General features: G+C 38.7%; 1 protein-coding gene across 3 annotated transcripts; it reads left to right on the top strand.

Moving 5' to 3' along the window:
* Positions 1-1,025: 1,025 nt before the first annotated feature.
* On the top strand, positions 1,026-18,451 carry iqck (IQ motif containing K). Of its 3 annotated transcripts, XM_065263664.2 has the most exons (9): positions 1,026-1,651; positions 2,589-2,778; positions 3,027-3,098; positions 3,211-3,308; positions 10,950-11,002; positions 11,104-11,181; positions 11,259-11,343; positions 14,260-14,374; positions 15,792-18,451. In XM_065263664.2, the coding sequence occupies exons 3-9, from the start codon at positions 3,053-3,055 to the stop codon at positions 15,974-15,976; spliced, it is 660 nt and encodes a 219-aa protein (XP_065119736.1). In that variant the 5' UTR covers positions 1,026-1,651; positions 2,589-2,778; positions 3,027-3,052; the 3' UTR covers positions 15,977-18,451. The 3 variants fall into 3 exon arrangements, with proteins under 3 accessions (XP_065119736.1, XP_065119737.1, XP_065119738.1); XM_065263665.2 differs by having other exon boundaries at positions 2,589-3,098; XM_065263666.2 differs by lacking the exon at positions 1,026-1,651 and having other exon boundaries at positions 2,312-2,778.
* Positions 18,452-19,528: the final 1,077 nt, after the last annotated feature.

The raw sequence follows: 19,528 nt of genomic DNA, 5'->3' as shown, positions 1-19,528 counted from the left end.
TTAGTTTAGTTTCAGGTTATTTTTGAAGGTTTTAGTTTATTTAGTTTTTTCTCTCATTTTTGGAAATTTCGTTTTAGTTTCACTCTCAATTAAAAATGAAAATCTTCACGCCATGTCGTAATGACCATAATTACAAGACTTCAATGTGTCAAGTGCATGCTTTCTGGCCAGATTACAATGTAATTTAATGAAATTTATGGCATGAATGTATCTTGTCCAATCAAATGCTCTCGAAACGTCTTACCCCATCAGTATCACACACATGGAACCTGGGCCTAAAATCAAACACTTCTCCTATGTGGAATGGCAAATAGTGCACTACAGTAGGTCACGAGTGGGAAACCCTGCCACCGCTGCAGTAGGCTATGTAGGGGACAGGGAATGATTCAGACAGCTTTCCATTGGGGTGAATAAAATCTGATGTCACATTAATGTCACGTGAGCCACACAAACACACACAATCATAAACATGAGACACATTAACACACACAGACACACAAAAGTCATTTAGGGTTAGGGTTTTTACAATAAAACTGAATGTTATATTAAACACAATGCAAAAATATCGGTACAGTTAACGATCACGATAATTTTTCTTGTGATAGTGTAACGGTATTTCAATCTCTACTATCAATATATATTTTTTTAAATACATCAAATAAATCCCTCTGTGTGCATCAAACGTCCTCATCTGCCACTGCTGTAGTTCACTGTCATATACGGCCATTCGGCCAATGTCTCAGGAGTGAAAAAATGGCAGAAAATGTAAAAACACCTGCAACGTTCAAAGCCGACGTGTGGAAGCACTTTGGCTTTAAAAAAAGAAGAAGAAAAAACACTCAGCTCTATTTTTTACATTTTTGATAATAAAAGAAAAAGTATTTATATATATATATATATATATATATATATAATTATTGTGTATATATAAAACATTAAAATCAAACTTTTTAATTTAATAAAATAATAAATGATCTATAATTAGCATTACTATTTACATTTAATATAAACACTTATTAATAATGTAGAACAATAAACGTATAAAATATATAATACATAACATTTAAACAAAATGTAATTAAATTAATAAATGTATAATAATTCACATTAATAAAAATTTATAAATAATGTATAATAATTAATCTATTATAATAATGTATAATAATTAATCTATTATATATAATAACTATTAACATCATTAAATGATGTATAGTATTGTCAGAGTTCTGTGTTAAGGACGAAGATGACAAGAGATATTCAAACACATATATCTTTATTCACAATAAACTGGGTTAATACACAACACACTATCATCACTATAAACGAGAGCTGATATCAGACAGAGCACGAGGATGCAGGCAGGCACGTGAGGATGATCATCACAGACACAAACAGGTGAAAGAGAAATGTTGTCCAGATGAACAGGGAAAACAAGGGACTGTGACAAACATACAAACATTACATTCGAAAATAAATCTAATGGTTTTTCAAATAAAATAAAAAAGATGGAAAAATGCAATAAACAAATTCTCTGGTGTCTGTTTAACGCCGTCTTTAAATTCATTTTGACCGTTTCCAGCACCCGTAGCATACATGTGCTTTAGACGCTCGACCGCAATCTGAATTAAATCATCGTATTCACATTCATTAGGTAGTGGTGGGCAGAGCGAGGCTTCGTGAAACACTGAAACAGTTGAATCAATTGTGCCGTATGTTTCGAGGCTTCGAAACATCAATCCGAAACCGCCTCCACAGTGACACCTAGCGGTCGTTTGCATGTCTTTACATGAAGCAGCATTGACAAGATTTTAGACGAGCGCTGACAAATTGTATCCCACATGTTGTTTGATTAATACACAAGTGATAGAATGGGAGAGTGGATAGTGCTCTCGACTCTCATTCGTAGATCTTAGGATCGAACCTGGGAAATGTATGTGCTACGTCATCATAATAAAATAGTTTTGTTGTTGTTTTAACATCTGTTTGACAACTACATGAGCTTTTAGGCTCACAATTGTCGATAACTATAGGCTATTCGGGTCTATTTAATGAAAAAAAAAAAATAGAATAGAGATATACCAAATAAATAATAAGAGATTCATAAAATATATCAAGCCATAATATGCCACATTGTTTACATATAAAGATCTTTATTCAAATATATAAATTGTTCTGTGTTGATAAACTCAACCAGCTACTTTTTTACATATAATTTCTCCAGCCTTTGAAAACATTCTCACACAAGGGACACTTGCTGGCATGCATTTTTTGTAAGTAGCCTAAGTGTTACATGAGGAAAAATTACTTCTTTTCAGTAATTTATAGTATTTGATCTTGCCAAAAACGCATCTATGAGGTATTGTCAGTTTTGTTTCCTACCCTGTCAGTTTAAGATTCGAAGCAGATTCGACAGGTACGCCACCTTTCGAAATACTTGTGAAATGCACCGCTTGGTGTTTCGAATCACTTCATCACGTGACATGGGTGTTTCGAATCACATTTCGGAGCAGTGTTTCGAAACATTTACGCTTCGGGATCTCGACACAGTGTCGAAACGTCAGTTTCGCGGGAGCCATCCCTATCATTAGGTTGCTTGTGGTTGGTCGTCGGCTCAAGAATATTTGACTAATATTTATATTGTTGGAAACGTTATAAAGCTATTAAGTCTTAATATTGACGTGGATGTGGTAGTAAATGGTTAACACTGTCCTTTACTTCCTGGTTACCGTCACTTGGTGACTAAAAACAAACATGTTAGCTGTGATGAACGCTGCTCAGGTAAGAACACGACGACGATTGTTTGTTTGTTTGTTTGTTTGAAAACACTTTATATTCACACTGAACTGTCAAACAAAACATTCAATATTTAAAGACGCTATAATAAAATAGAAATGTATACAAATTAAAGTTATTGTACCTGATATAAATATAGAGATTACTGCTGATTGATAATGTCTAGAAGAATAATATGAGAAACTGATTTATCAGATGTAAATCTAAACTAAACTTCTGATATGGTTTTGCAGATAAAGATATGAATTAAAGTCAACTCATGTGCTCTTCATCAGATGCACATCTCAAACAGAGGATGGATACAAGTAAACTCTTACTTCTTTATTCATGTTTGACCTTTGTTATTATAGAGATTTTTATTTCCTCTGAAGGAAAACCTGACAAACTTATAAAGGCAAATAAACGTTTATTGTGAAGGTCCCAGCACAGATTATTTAGAGAAAGATGTGCTGCCATTACTGACATCTGGACTGGAGGCTCTGTTGAAGGAAGCACAGACGCATCGCTGCACAGAGGTCAGATGAAGCGTAATAATGATCTCACATTTAATTACAGTGCATTGAAAATGCGCTGTACTGTTCTTACTGGGCTTTTTATTATTATTATTATTATTAGTGGTGCTTGCATTTATGCAAAGCATCACTATTACTATTGCTCAGGGATATTATTATATTTTATTCTTACATCCGGACACTTTTTTCGGCGATTAACTCGTCCCGCACGCTTTGTTGTAGACCCATGAAAGAGGGCTCAAATCGACCGGATTATTGAGGAGAGGTGTGCTATGACTTTTATAAGGGATCGGGTGCAGGATTTCCGAAAGGGGGGCGTAAAACCACCCCAAAAATCCCATTGACTTAACATTGGGCCCAACTTTGATGGGTCATAGCTCCGCTCGTGGATTTTGTAGAAACATGTGGGTTACAACATTTGAAGAGGGTGGTAGGCTCTGTAAAAACATAGATCACAATGGGGTGTAAGTTGTACCCCTGGGGTGTAAGAGGTGCCCAAAAGTGCCCCAATGAAAAGTCAATGGGGCAAAATCCCATAGACTTACCATTGCAAAAATTTTGACGGGTCATAGGTCCGAGCCAGGATTTCATAGAAACATGTGGGTTACTACATTTGAAGAGGGTGCTAGACTCTGTCAGGACGTCCCCCACAATGGGGTGTAAGGTTACCATAGCAACCATTTTGGGCACCCTAGCAACCTATACCATAGACTGCCATTATAAAATGCCCGGATGGATATCTTTGCACCACAGTGTCATAGAGACATGGGGGTGGGCTCATTTTACTCAGGCATCCAATCAGTCTCTCAGGATCCTTACAGACTTACTAAGCCACGCCCCTAGCAACCACTTTTGAGCACCCTAGCAACATAAAATACAAACAGTTATATCTCGGCATCAGAACATCGTAGAGACACGGGGGTTGGACCGTTTTACTTGTGACTAGGGGTGTAACAATTGGGCACATCATTGGCCACTCCCAAGCCACGCCCCTAGCAACCAAATACAGTACCCTAGCAACAGAGTAAACAAAGCCTTATATCTCCGCATCAGAACATCGTAGAGACACGGGGGTTGGACCGTTTTACTTGTGACTCGGAGTGTAATCACTGGGCACATCATTGGCCACTCCCAAGCCACGCCCCTAGCAACCAAATACAGTACCCTAGCAACAGAGTAAACAAAGCCTTATATCTCCGCATCAGAACATCGTAGAGACACGGGGGTTGGACCGTTTTACTTGTGACTCGGAGTGTAATCACTGGGCACATCATTGGCCACTCCCAAGCCACGCCCCTAGCAACCAAATACAGTACCCTAGCAACAGAGTAAACAAAGCCTTATATCTCCGCATCAGAACATCGTAGAGACACGGGGGTTGGACCGTTTTACTTGTGACTCGGAGTGTAATCACTGGGCACATAATTGGCCACTCCGAAGCCACGCCCCTAGCAACCAAATTTGAGCACCCTAGCAACCGAATAAACAAAGCCTTATATCTCCGCATCAGAACATCGTAGAGACACGGGGTTTGGACCGTTTTACTTGTGACTCGGAGTGTAATCACTGGGCACATCATTGGCCACTCCCAAGCCACGCCCCTAGCAACCAAATACAGTACCCTAGCAACAGAGTAAACAAAGCCTTATATCTCCGCATCAGAACATCGTAGAGACACGGGGGTTGGACCGTTTTACTTGTGACTCGGAGTGTAATCACTGGGCACATAATTGGCTACTCCCAAGCCACGCCCCTAGCAACCAAATACAGTACCCTAGCAACAGAGTAAACAAAGCCTTATATCTCCGCATCAGAACATCGTAGAGACACGGGGGTTGGACCGTTTTACTTGTGACTCGGAGTGTAATCACTGGGCACATCATTGGCCACTCCCAAGCCACGCCCCTAGCAACCAAATACAGTACCCTAGCAACAGAGTAAACAAAGCCTTATATCTCCGCATCAGAACATCGTAGAGACATGGGGGTTGGACCGTTTGACTCGTGACTCAGAGTGTAATCATTATGGGATGCCAATTTTTCCCTAGCAACCAAATACAGTACCCTAGCAACAGAGTAAACAAAGCCTTATATCTCCGCATCAGAACATCGTAGAGACACGGGGGTTGGACCGTTTGACTCGTGACTCGGCGGGTAATCACTATGAGATGCCAATTTTTTCCCTAGCAACCAAATACAGTACCCTAGCAACAGAGTAAACAAAGCCTTATATCTCCGCATCAGAACATCGTAGAGACATGGGGGTTGGACCGTTTGACTCGTGACTCAGGGTGTAATCATTATGGTCTGCCAATTTTTTCCCTAGCAACCAAATATAGTACCCTAGCAACAGAGTAAACAAAGCCTTATATCTCAGCATCAGAACATCGTAGAGACACGGGGGTTGGACCGTTTGACTCGTGACTCAGATTGTAATCATTATGGGATGCCAATTTTTTCCCTAGCAACCAAATATAGTACCCTAGCAACAGAGTAAACAAAGCCTTATATCTCAGCATCAGAACATCGTAGAGACATGGGGGTTGGACCGTTTGACTCGTGACTCAGAGTGTAATCATTATGGGATGCCAATTTTTTCCCTAGCAACCAAATACAGTACCCTAGCAACAGGGTAAACAAAGCCTTATATCTCCGCATCAGAACATCGTAGAGACATGGGGGTTGGACCGTTTGACTCGTGACTCAGAGTGTAATCATTATGGGATGCCAATTTTTTCCCTAGCAACCAAATACAGTACCCTAGCAACAGAGTAAACAAAGCCTTATATCTCCGCATCAGAACATCGTAGAGACACGGGGGTTGGACCGTTTGACTCGTGACTCAGAGTGTAATCATTATGGGATGTCAAAATTTTCCCTAGCAACCAAATACAGTACCCTAGCAACCGAATAAACAAAGCCTTATATCTCTGCACCAGAACATCGTTGAGACACGGGGGTTGGACCGTATGACTCGTGACTCAGAGTGTAATCATTATGGGATGCCAAATTTTTCCCTAGCAACCAAATACAGTACCCTAGCAACCGGATAAACACAGCCTTATATCTCCACATCAGAACATCGTACAGACACGGGAGTTGGATCGTTTAACTTTTGGCTTGGAGTATAATCATATATGGTCCCCAGAATTTTGCCACGGCAAGCACCACTCACATTTTCTTCAGGAAATGTACCTATCTAGTTATTATTATTATTCTTCCAACCAAATTTCCGCAATTAATACGGCTCGAACCGTTTAACTTAGAAACTTCATTCAAACTCTCAAACGTGCGGACTATTCGGGAATAGTGTGCTATGACTTTTATAAGCGATCGGGGGTACGGTCTTCGCCCCAGGGGCGAAAAAGCAGCCGAAAAATCCCATAGACTTAACATTGCGACAAACTTTGACGAGTCGTAGCTCAGACCTAGGATTTCACAGAAACTTGTAACTTGCCACATTTGAAGAGGCTGGCAGCCTCTGTAAGAACATACCTCACACTGGGGTGTAAGCTGTACCCCTGGGGTGTAAGAGGTCCCCAAATTTCCCCATAGACTTATAATGGGGCAGGAATCATGCCCATATAAGGAACTAAAAATGTCCCGGATGGGATATCTTTGCAGCGCAGTGTCATAGAGACATGGGGGTGGGCTCATTTTACTCAGGCATCCAATCAGTCCCTTAGGATCCTTATTGAGCTATCAAGCCACGCCCCTAGCAACCATTTTGGGCACCCTAGCAACATCTCCCATAGACTGCCATTATGAAATGCCCAGATGGATATCTTTGCAGCACAGTGTCACAGAGACATGGGGGTGGGCTCATTTTACTCAGGCATCCAATCAGTCTCTCACCATCCTTATTGAGGTATTAAGCCACGCCCCTAGCAACCAAATATGAGCAGCCTAGCAACATAATAAACAAAGCCTTATATCTCTGGATCCGGACATCATAGAGACATGGGGGTTGGGTCTTTGGGTCATATTAGCTTCATGCTTGCTTCATGCTAAGTCATGCTAGCTTCGTGCTAGTTTCATGCTAGCTTTATGCTAATTTTATAATAAATCTTGCTAACTTAATGTTAAATCATGCTAGCTTCATGTTAAATCTTGTTAGCTTCATGCTAAATCATGCTAGCTTCATGCTAATCATGCTAGCATCATCTTAATCATGCTAGCATCATGCTAATAATGCTAGGATCATGCTAATTTCATGCTAAATTCATGCTAACTTCATGGTAATCATGCTAGCATCATGCAAATTATGCTAGCTTCATGCTAATCATACTAACATCATGTTAGCTTTATGCTAATCATGATAACATCGTGCTAGCTTCATGCTAATCATGCTAGCATCGTGCTAGCTTCATGCTAATCATACTAACATCGTGTTAGCTTCATGCTAATCATGATAACATCGTGCTAGCTTCATGCTAATCATGCTAGCATCGTGCTAGCTTCATGCTAATCATGCTAACATCGTGCTAGCTTCATGCTAATCATGCTAACATCGTGCTAGCTTCATGCTAATCATGCTAGCATCGTGCTAGCTTCATGCTAATCATGCTAGCATCGTGCTAGCTTCATGCTAATCATGCTAGCATCGTGCTAGCTTCATGCTAATCATGCTAGCATCGTGCTAGCTTCATGATAATCATGCTAGCATCGTGCTAGCATCATGCTAGCTTCATGCTAATCATGCTAACATCATGCTAGCTTTATGCTAGTCATGCTAGCATCATGCTAGCTTCATGCTAATCATGCTAACATCATGCTAGCTTCATGCTAGTCATGCTAGCTTCATGTTAATCATGCTAGCATCATGCTAACGTCATGCTAATCATGCTAACGTCATGCTAATCATGCTAGCTTCATGCTAGCTTCATGCTAATCATGCTAACATCATGCTAGCTTCATGCTAATCATGTTAGCATCATGCTAGCTTCATGCTAGTCATGCTAGCTTCATGCTAGCTTCATGGTAATCATGCTAGCATCATGTTAGCTTCATGTTAATCATGCTAGCTTCGTGTTTTTCATGATAACATTGTGCTAGCTTCATGCTAATCATGCTAGCATCGTGCTAGCTTCATGCCAATCATGCTAGCATCGTGCTAGCTTCATGCTAATCATGCTAGCATCGTGCTAGCTTCATGCTAATCATGCTAGCATCGTGCTAGCTTCATGCTAATCATGCTAGCATCGTGCTAGCTTCATGCTAATCATGCTAGCATCGTGCTAGCATCATGTTAATCATGCTAGCATCGTGCTAATCATGTTAGCATCATGCTAGCATCATGCTAATCATGCTAACATCATGCTAGCTTCATGCTAATCATGCTAGCATCATGCTAGCTTCATGCTAATCATACTAACATCGTGTTAGCTTCATGCTAATCATGATAACATCGTGCTAGCTTCATGCTAATCATGCTAGCATCGTGCTAGCTTCATGCTAATCATGCTAACATCGTGCTAGCTTCATGCTAATCATGCTAACATCGTGCTAGCTTCATGCTAATCATGCTAGCATCGTGCTAGCTTCATGCTAATCATGCTAACATCGTGCTAGCTTCATGCTAATCATGCTAGCATCGTGCTAGCTTCATGCTAATCATGCTAGCATCGTGCTAGCTTCATGCTAATCATGCTAGCATCGTGCTAGCTTCATGCTAGTCATGCTAGCATCGTGCTAGCTTCATGCTAATCATGCTAGCATCGTGCTAGCATCATGCTAGCTTCATGCTAATCATGCTAACATCATGCTAGCTTTATGCTAGTCATGCTAACATCATGCTAGCTTTATGCTAGTCATGCTAGCATCGTGCTAGCTTCATGCTAATCATGCTAGCATCGTGCTAGCATCATGCTAGCTTCATGCTAATCATGCTAACATCATGCTAGCTTTATGCTAGTCATGCTAGCATCATGCTAGCTTCATGCTAATCATGCTAGCATCATGCTAGCTTCATGCTAGTCATGCTAGCTTCATGCTAGCTTCATGTTAATCATGCTAGCATAATGCTAACGTCATGCTAATCATGCTAGCATCATGCTAACGTCATGCTAATCATGCTAGCTTCATGCTAGCTTCATGCTAATCATGCTAACATCATGCTAGCTTCATGCTAATCATGTTAGCATCATGCTAGCTTCATGCTAGTCATGCTAGCTTCATGCTAGCTTCATGGTAATCATGCTAGCATCATGTTAGCTTCATGTTAATCATGCTAGCTTCGTGTTTTTCATGATAACATTGTGCTAGCTTCATGCTAATCATGTTAGCATCGTGCTAGCTTCATGCTAATCATGATAGCAACGTGCTAGCTTCATGCTAATCATGCTAGCATCGTGCTAGCTTCATGCTAATCATGCTAGCATCGTGCTAGCTTCATGCCAATCATGCTAGCATCGTGCTAGCTTCATGCTAATCATGCTAGCATCGTGCTAGCTTCATGCTAATCATGCTAGCATCGTGCTAGCTTCATGCTAATCATGCTAGCATCGTGCTAGCTTCATGCTAATCATGCTAGCATCGTGCTAGCATCATGTTAATCATGCTAGCATCATGCTAATCATGTTAGCATTATGCTAGCATCATGCTCATCATGCTAACATCATGCTAGCTTCATGCTAATCATGCTAGCATCATGCTAGCTTCATGCTAATCATGCTAACATCATGTTAGCTTCATGCTTATCATGCTAGCATCATGCTAGCTTCATGCTAATCATGCTAGCTTCATGCTAGCTTCATGCTAATCATGCTAGCATCATGCCAGCTTCATGCTAGTCATGCTAACATCATGTTAGCTTCATGCTAGTCATGCTAGCTTCATGCTAGCTTCATGCTAATCATGCTAACATCGTGCTAACGTCATGTTGAATCATGCTAATCATGCTAGCATCATATTTCATCATGATAACTTTTTTAAATCATGCTAGCTTCACACTAAAACATGTCAACAGCCAGGTAAACTACTAGACTAAATTTCTTTTACATTTCTGGCAATCAACTTTTTGCATTTTCATGCACTGGTAATTCCTTGGGAATTGCATATCTAGTATTATACTGCTCCTTTCACTTTCTCTATTTTCTTATGTTGCAGTCTGATACTACAATCCTTTACATTCATTTTGCTCTCATTAATTTTCACTTTCAATTTTCAAAGTAAAAACAGAACTTTATAAATGTCTGTCAATGTATTACATATATAAAAATATATTTAAACAAGTATTCAGACCCATGAAATTGAGCTCAGATGCCTCCCATTTCTCTTGACACCTTGATTGGACTTCACCTTGTGGTAAATGAAATTAATTGGAGATGATTTGGAAAGCCACAGAATTCTCTCTCTGTCATTACAGCTGACAATGCGTCTGTTTTCACTTTGTCATTATTGAGAACAATGTCAGAAGAAATGGTCCATAGCTGTCACTGGGGCACTATACTTATAAAAAGTACACATTTGTACCCATAGAGTTCATATTAAGACCTCAAAAGCACACACTGATATTAAATGTGTAGATATGTGGGATAATGTGTAAATATAAAGGATAATGCCTCAATGATATCTGCTATTATATGTATTTTTTTAATGATTGACCGCAATGATTGTTTTTTATTCCTATTTGTGTATAATCCAGAAGAGGATGACTGCATTTAATGGCTGTGACTTTTTGACTGAATGGCTATACAAGTGAGTAGGACGTTGTGTATGGTGGTCTGTCTGTATACATCTGCAGTATGACTGATTTATTTACATCTTTTCTTTTATTGTTAATTCTGTTTGTCCTTCAGTAAAAATCCTCGTCGGACCGAACACATACACCTGAAATTTCATGAAATTCCCTTTGTGCAAGACTGGCTTCTTATACAGTAAGTATACAGTATACTACCTTACTGTAGCGTCATGAACACGTGTGCAATGAACATTTTATTGTTATTTATGTCAGTCCTAGGAAAAGCATCCCAGTTTTCCTGCTTCTTACAGATGAGCAGGCTGCATTGCTGATACAGGCGTACTGGAGAGGCTATAAGGTAGGAATATCTTAAAAACCCAACCCATGTTATATCTTTGGACATTTAGTATGGTGCTGTGCTGATGCAGGTTTGAGTTGTGAGAGCGTTGATGGAGTGCACATTGATTTTTGTCAGTTTACCTTTACTGCAGATGATCATCAGAGTTTAAGGCAGAATATTAAAAGTTGTGATTATATATCTATACACAGATCAAAAGTTAATATACATTGCCAGGTAAAAGCCTTTCCAGTCAATACAACCATCTCTCTTGTCTAACTTGAATGCACTGATAATACAAGCCAAACACATAAATGTATATTTAAAGTTGAAAATCCGAATAGAAATGGACTTCTAGCACACAGCCTCATGACGTACTTTCAATTTGAACTAATATAGCTCACTAGTTTCCGGTTGTACAGTATGTATTTACAATGGGCTGTTGCTGCCTATCAAACTTAAACTGTTTAAAATAAGATTTGTAAGTACATACACATTATTAATGACATAAGAAGAAATATTTTAAACATCAGTACGTTCATCATCTACAAAAATTGTTTCAGTTTCTCATCACACAGAAGTCCGCTGCAGATATTTAACCAAATCAGAAGTCTAATCCACATTCAACAATCATTGTATGGTATGATTTTATTGTGGTTAAACATTTATGAAATCTAGTCTATGAATAAGACCCTTACCGTTCAAGACAGCGATGGATAAGGAGGTGAACTTCAGGTAATTTAAAGGGAAACTCCCCTTTTTTGAAAAAATGCTCATTTTCCAGCTCCCCTAGAATTAAACATGTGATTTGATTTTTAGCGTTTTGGAATCCATTCAGCTGATCTCCGGGTCTGGCGCTACCACTTTTAGCAAAGCTTAGCATAATCCACTGAATCTGATTAGACCATTAACATAGCGCTCAAAAATGACCAGAGTTTTGATATTTTTCCTATTTCAAACTTGACTCTTCTGTAGTTACATCGTGTACTAAAACCGAAGGAAAATGAAAAGATGTGATTTTCTAGGCCGATATGGCAAGGAACTATAGACCAATTTCGTGTTTGCAAACAGAGATGACGTTTTTTGTGGGCGGAGCCAAACTGGTTGCAGAAAGTGACTGCTCCGCAGTAGGGTTGTGAAGTGTTTTAGCATTAAACCGTGATTTTTATGGATCCGGTGTTCTGTCGAAGTCTGATTCCTTTATGTTTCCCTTTAGTGCAATGTTTCTTATAGCGTTTTAATCACATTACGTTTATTTTTTTAGATAGATAAAAAGTTTAAATGGCTTGGCTACTGATATGCATGTATGTAATGTATATGTATTGTTCTTTTTTGCTAAATCAAATATTTTTACAGTCTGAATCGCTAAAGTACATGTAAAAGCAATACTATCATGTATTATATATAATAACGTTTATTAAATATTTCATAATTTTCCTGTTTTTTATTATTTCTTCCTTAATAAATTATAATTGTAACATGATAAAAACGCTATAAGAAACACATGGAGGGAACAGACTTCGACAGAACACCGGACATCTTCTCTACTTATTTTCTATTCTAATTATTAAAAGATTTCCAAATGATTTCCTCACTCCATTCTGTCCGTTTAAGGGCTTATTGTAATCATAAACACCTCCGTTTATCTTCAAATGATGTCTTTGACGATGGTATTCTATAAAAATGAAAGCCATCTTTTTTGGCATTCTTATTCTGACACTTAACAGCACAACAGGACATTTTCCAGTGAGTTATCTTGCTCTTTTCACTCGTGTCTAATTCATTTCCACTGTTTTTCTGCAACCGCATTGCGCGCGCAGCTTGCAGTGACGTAACTGTGACATCTACTCTAAATTGGTCTATACTCTCATTTCAGCGTAATAGTCAAGGACTTCACTGCCGTACCATGGCTGCAACAGGGGCAATGATATAACGCAGTCCCCGAAAATAGTCCCCTGCTCTTTAAAGTTACCAAGGGGATTATTTTCAGGCAGTGCGTAATATCATTGCGCCTGCTGCAGCCATGGTACGGCAATGAAGTCCTAGATTATTACACCAGAATCAGAGTATAGTTTCCTTTCTGACATCACAAGGGGAGACAAATTTCAATGAGCTATTTTTTCACATGCTTGCTGAGAACGGTTAACCAAAACTAAGTTACAGGCTTGATCTTTTTCACATTTTTTAGGTTGATAGAAGCACTGTCCATGTCACACTGTATGATCTCAGTTTCAATCAATGTCAGACTGTACCCGTTTAAAGACTTTTAAAAATCGGAGGCACACAAACAAACGCGTTCGTATCTTTACGTCAACAATCGGCAACGGCTTTTAATGTTGACTAGTGTACATTTGTATGAATTGATCAAACATTTTGGGGTGGGCTGCAATATGAAGTAAATTAAACAAAATGTGAACCAAACTTTAAACCTTGTTTAAAAAAAATTAGGGTTATCATGAAACCATTATCCTGGTTTTAAATGATAAAAAGGTTTAAATATTAAAACTGTAACCATCCAACCACCAGAAGGAGCCATCTCACAAACATAACCTTCATGTGTACGGTATGTCTTCTCTGCTTGTTTTCTGGGTTACAGAAACTGGCCCACAAGGCATTTCTTTCAAATGTTGGTATTCCAGTTGGCTGATTTAATTAATTACAAATACAAATGATGGTATGAGTCTGTATTGCCCAATCAGTTTACTGCTGCATTATACAAAGCCAAATTTGATTGGTTGCTGTACATGTCAGTCATATGGGCTCTTGGGTGGTCATTGTCAATTTAAAGAGGCCATGGTTGCAGACCTTCAACATGAAGTTTGTCTTAAAGTGTATTAAACACACCATATAGTCACAAAAACAACATTAAAAACTAGATTATTTGACACGATGACATTATTGCACACTAAAAGATGTGATTGTGGTATTTCTGTTCAGGTGCGTGTACGTCCAGATGTGCAAGAGTTGAGGCAGTGGCAAAGAGAACTGCGGGAGGAGAACTCCAACATCAACAAAACAGTTCAGGAGTTTTGGGCACGTCAGGAAAACCGAGGTCAGAAGCACATAGAGTATTGTTTCCTTTAAAGTCAAACTCTAGTGTTTATAAAGACCACCATAACGACCCGGTCGCTTAATCTGATGGAGTGCCAGAACTACTGGTACACTGTAAAAAAAAATTGCCTCCCTATAACTCAAAATGTTCTAGTGACTGGTAACATTGACATTTTTCACTTGGGCCAATAGATTTTCTGTAAATTGAATTGTATCAATTGTGGCCACAATCTTTAAACATTAGCTCAATTGCACAGTAGACATTAGAAAAAAAATATATTTAATAGAAAGTTTTTTACATAACACTTTTATGTAAAATTTTAATAAAATGCAAGTAACTGAGTGTACCATCCCAAGGGGCGATTTCCTGAACAGGGTTTATCCTGGTTACAGACTAAAAAGCATGTTTAAGCTGTCTTCATTTAAAATCATCTTGCACCGACATATCTTAACAAATATCAATGCCATTGTTTTGTGTCAAGATGCACAGCAATAAAGTTTGAAAAAATCGACCTAAATGTCCTAATATAACTAAGGCCTAGTCCTGGATTAATCTAAACTCTGTACGGAAAAACGCCCAAGTGTTCAGTAAAGCTTCACATGGATTTTAGTACTCAAAGCTCATGGAACCGCCACTTAACAAATCAAACGTTAAACGTGTAAAACATTTTATCTCCAAAAACACCAATATAAAAGTGGGGAGGGTTCCTCACGCAAAGCTAATCACAATTTCAATTGAATTTGACATTCTCACACTAAATAAGAGCTTATGAAACTACTTCTTTAAACATCTTACAAATATTTTCAAAAATTGTCAAAACATTATAAAATGTAAGTCACTGAGGGAAGGCTTCCTCAGTCAGTGTTCAGCAAAATGTCAGCTTTCTGTAAAACTTCTGGGGTTTGAACGTTTTGACACGCAAAGCGAAGCGCACATTTCAACGTTAACAACACAGGCTTTGAATCGAGGCTTCATCTGGCGCGCCCACTTTTGCTCGACACAAGCTCTGAAACTTTGCTTCAAATTTAACAACACGATGATTGTATATACACTGGAGAACACTTTGCACATTTGGACTTTTAACACGCTTGGACTTGTTTTAGGTTTTTTTTTTGGTTTCCTTTCTTTGAACAGTTTTAAGTTTTAATGTGGTGTTTTAAGTTTAATGTGATTTATTTTTCTAAATACACTTCGTCTTTAATTGATTTAACTTGTTTGTCATCATTGTTTTAATCTCACACAATAAATCTGACCTAATTTTTAAACATTTGTAACTCAGATGATAAGGCTGACGCTTACAACATTATTGATAAAATGTTGGCTTGTGGGTTTTCTAAGCATGGTGTGTTTTCTGACAAAGTAAAAACTTTCATTATGAGATCTACAGCTTTCTGAAAAAGATTTTTGTTTGTTTTAGTTTGGTCAGAGCTGGTTGAACTTGGTGATGATGTTGAGCAGCATCTGGAGTCTGGTGTGTCGATCGAGGTTGTTCCCCCCACACCACAGAGCCGAGTGTTGTATACACCTGCTTTACAGAGCACCCTCGAGAGACAACAAGATCTTCTCACAGCATCACACTTCCAGCATCACACCAGTCTGTAAAGACATCTCTTCATGCTCAATTACATATGTTTTCTTGAATTAATTCATATTAAGACAATGTTGTCGTCTTTTATATTGCACTTTTCCCAATGCACATTATTTGTTTCTCTACATTTACTGTGCACAACATTGGACATAAAACAACACGCTATTATTGCTGCAAATGAGTAGGATTTACTTGAAGAAAGCTCGAAACATTTTGCACTTGGATGCAAAACTTTATTAGAAATTCTCACATAGAGTTGATTTTGAAGAGCGAGTCAAATGTATTTAAATTTCCATTTGTAACCCATAGATAGCAAGCAGCCATTCAGTCAATGCATCCTTGTTCATTTTATTTTGGTCGCACTATTAATATACAGAATATCAGCTTAGCTTGTTGTCATTGTGATAAAATAAAGAAATTGTCGTCTTCCCTATCCTAAACGCATCCAACTCCACATTTATTTGACTTAATTAGACCATGTACAAAAAAGGTATCCCTGGATAGTTTCAGTTAAATGTATGGATTAAGTCAGGGGAAAAAGTTTTTGTTACATCAAAGTGGTTTTGCTCAGTAAATGGGCATTCACTGACCACTCCATATGTCTGTACTGTATGGATACTCTTGGACTTTCCCTGAGTGCCTGCAGATGATATTGGTGTACTTTGAATTATTACACCACACCTTAAATAACATTAGACCTTGCAGCTGATCAAACGACAGATCTGTTATTATTTAGTAGTATTACATAGCACTCTAAAATGCTAATTCACGTCTTGCAATAAACCTGACAACATCAGACATTTGGTTATTTGCATGAGGATTACCTTGAATACAGCCCAGCTTGTAAGGGTGTAGCTGACTGAATTGGAGAATAGTCGAATGTCACTCGCCTGTCTTATGAGCTGGCTAGCTCCCCGCCGTTGAGTTAGAAACTAGAAGTTGTTCACCAAAGAGTTACCCTTTATTTCAAATGCCTTGCTTGAGTATGCAGTCAGATAACGCCCTCCAAAGACAACAAACCCAGAAATGGTTTTCAAGATTTACTGTTGTCCATGTAATAATGTAAAACTGTAAAAGTACAAAATAAAGAATTCTAAGTATACACAGGGCTCAACGCAAATCATTTTTTATACTGGCCCGGGTTGGTTCAGGTTTTCACTTGCCCTGCCAAAATTTTCACTGGCCCCAATCAAAAAATTTAGTGTCTGACTTTTGAATTGTTATTTTTAAATATGTGACAAATATACATACACAACAGACATGTTCCAACAAAAAAAGGCTCTCAACTGACAGCAAAATGTGCAAAATATTGCATCGTTTCTTTTTTCGTGTTTTACCCAAATAAATGTCTGCTTCCAAGATGTTAAATAATATATATTGTTGAAAATATATTGCAAGTGACTTTTTACTGGCCTGTACGTCTCTCATGCTTGCCCTGGGCCATCCTTTATGTTGAGCCCTGATACAGATCAATATTATGTTCACATAAACACAACAAAGGCTCTTCACTTTCCTTATAATTAGCATCAACTATTTCAGAAAATAGTTGCAATACATCTATTGCAATTTACAAAAAAAAAGAGATGTAACAATTCACAGTAAATAGGAACTATAATGTAGCAATATTTACATACCGAAAGTGCCTTCAATTGAACTTAAATCAAGGAGCAGTAGCCATGACCGCACGCTCTTTCCTGTCGCTGCTGAAAACTAGACTCACATTTGTGATGTCATCATATAAAGACTTAAACAATAAAATGCAATACCCAAATTTGAAGAGAAGGGGTCACTCTACTATAACATTTCAATTAACAATGCAAAAATGTTCATAGAGAACAGCACAGTCTAAAGTGTCATACTGCTTTAACATTACTTATTACACAGCTCTCTGGAATGCTTGATTCTGATTGGTCGGTTGAGACATTTGCAGGTTCGTTCTTTTCAAATAATAACCGCTCCAAAGTAATAACGCATAGCCGGTAATACTTGTACGATTTAAATCGCTCTGCGCCAATAAAGATCAATAAAGATTACTGTTTGGTGCCATTTTGTGACAAACACTGGACAACCACAACATTTTGACATAAATTTTAACATGTACGGAAAAAACAAAACATTTAAACAGTGGATAGAAGAACGAACAACGACAAGACGCAGAGAGCTACTGAGACTGAACTTGACAAAATAGAGCATGACAGCTACGAAGCCAACACACAAAAAAATACAGAATGGGCATTAAAACTTCTCAAAGACTGGCTAAAAGAGAAAAAAATGGAGACAGACAAGTATGAAGCAGAGGATCTTAATAAGGTATTACGATCATTTTATGCATCTGTGCAAAGTTTCGCGGAAGGATAAAAATGTTAATTTAAAACAAATATGCCAATAAAATGTTTCAAATTCATATTCATGTCCAGTTTTTTTCTTATGTGGCAAGTAGCCGTGTAATAAGCGGGATAATGTAGAGGCAGCCGGTAGTTATCGGGAAATAAGCCCCGACAGTGTGATACAAGACCCGACGCGAAGCGTCGGGTCTTGTATCACACTGTCGGGGCTTATTTTCCGATAACTACCGGCTGCCTCTACATTATCCCTTACATGTGAACGACCTCTGCGCTCGGTTCCCTGAGACAGACAGAGTCAGTTCAGTGTGATGCTCATCCTCATGCTGCCCAGCGACGACTGACTGCTTCCTGTGTGCTAATTGCGTTACTAAGAGTTTTTACTGTTTGCCCTAAGGGAACACTTCTGGGTTTTATAAGTTGTGTAAAGAGCGCCACCTAGTGGATAATAGCGGATTACTCGTCATGGGGAGGGAAAGAGTTAACATTAACTTGCTGTGCACATTACATTAATACTGCTTTCATAGTTACAATCTTAAAGATTAGCAGCATCACATTAGCATTACTGCTCACATTATTCTATTAGGAAATGAATGTGATTTCCTGCACACAGTGAAAGAGGTTTTGTTGTTTTGGCTTGGGAAGCTGGGTTGCCTTGAGATTTGGGGATCTTTTTTACAGTGCATAAACATGAAAGCTGCTTTCTAACAATGAACTGTAACACTTATGTGGCTTTTCCATTGCATAGTACCCCACAGTTTGGTTTGGGTGGGGTCAGCTCACCTCACTTTGGCTTGGTTAGCTTTTCAATCGAGTTTAGTATCACTTCGCAGTGGGAGGGATTATAGGCGTCAGGGGCGTCGCTAGACCCCTTTTACTGGGGCACGTGCCCCAGTGTAAATCTTTTGTGCCCCGGTGTAAATCTCAAGTTTAAATTGTAGCAGTTGACTAGTGCAATCTTTTACAAAGACAATCGTGGCAAAAACGGATCTTTAAGCAAAGTAGGTACCCAATTAATGCTTGTAAAAGCGACGAAGCAGTCGCATTGACGCGTGCCCGCACGTATCCATGGCCGCGCGCGTTTGCGTTCACCGCGCACAACCGCATTCAAAAGGTGACGCCACGCGAGTGCTTATGAATGCATAACGAAACTAAAGTAAGTTTCTAAATAATAATGCTAATCTTATTTTGACTCGATCATTATTGGCTTCTGTAGATGGACAT

Source organism: Paramisgurnus dabryanus, chromosome 3 (assembly GCF_030506205.2).
Source record: "Paramisgurnus dabryanus chromosome 3, PD_genome_1.1, whole genome shotgun sequence".
In the NCBI taxonomy this organism is placed as follows: Eukaryota; Metazoa; Chordata; class Actinopteri; order Cypriniformes; family Cobitidae; genus Paramisgurnus; species Paramisgurnus dabryanus.
Note: the sequence above shows the minus strand (reverse complement) of the source record. Positions and strands in the feature narration are given on the sequence as shown.

Bases quoted from the DNA above. Each gene is read 5' to 3' on its own strand.
- iqck (XM_065263664.2), top strand. From the start codon at position 3,053: ATGTGCTCTTCATCAGATGCACATCTCAAACAGAGGATGGATACAA. The intron at 3,099-3,210 runs GTAAACTCTTAC...TTTATTGTGAAG, and splicing joins CAAACAGAGGATGGATACAA to GTCCCAGCACAGATTATTTA. The intron at 3,309-10,949 runs GTCAGATGAAGC...TGTATAATCCAG, and splicing joins AGACGCATCGCTGCACAGAG to AAGAGGATGACTGCATTTAA.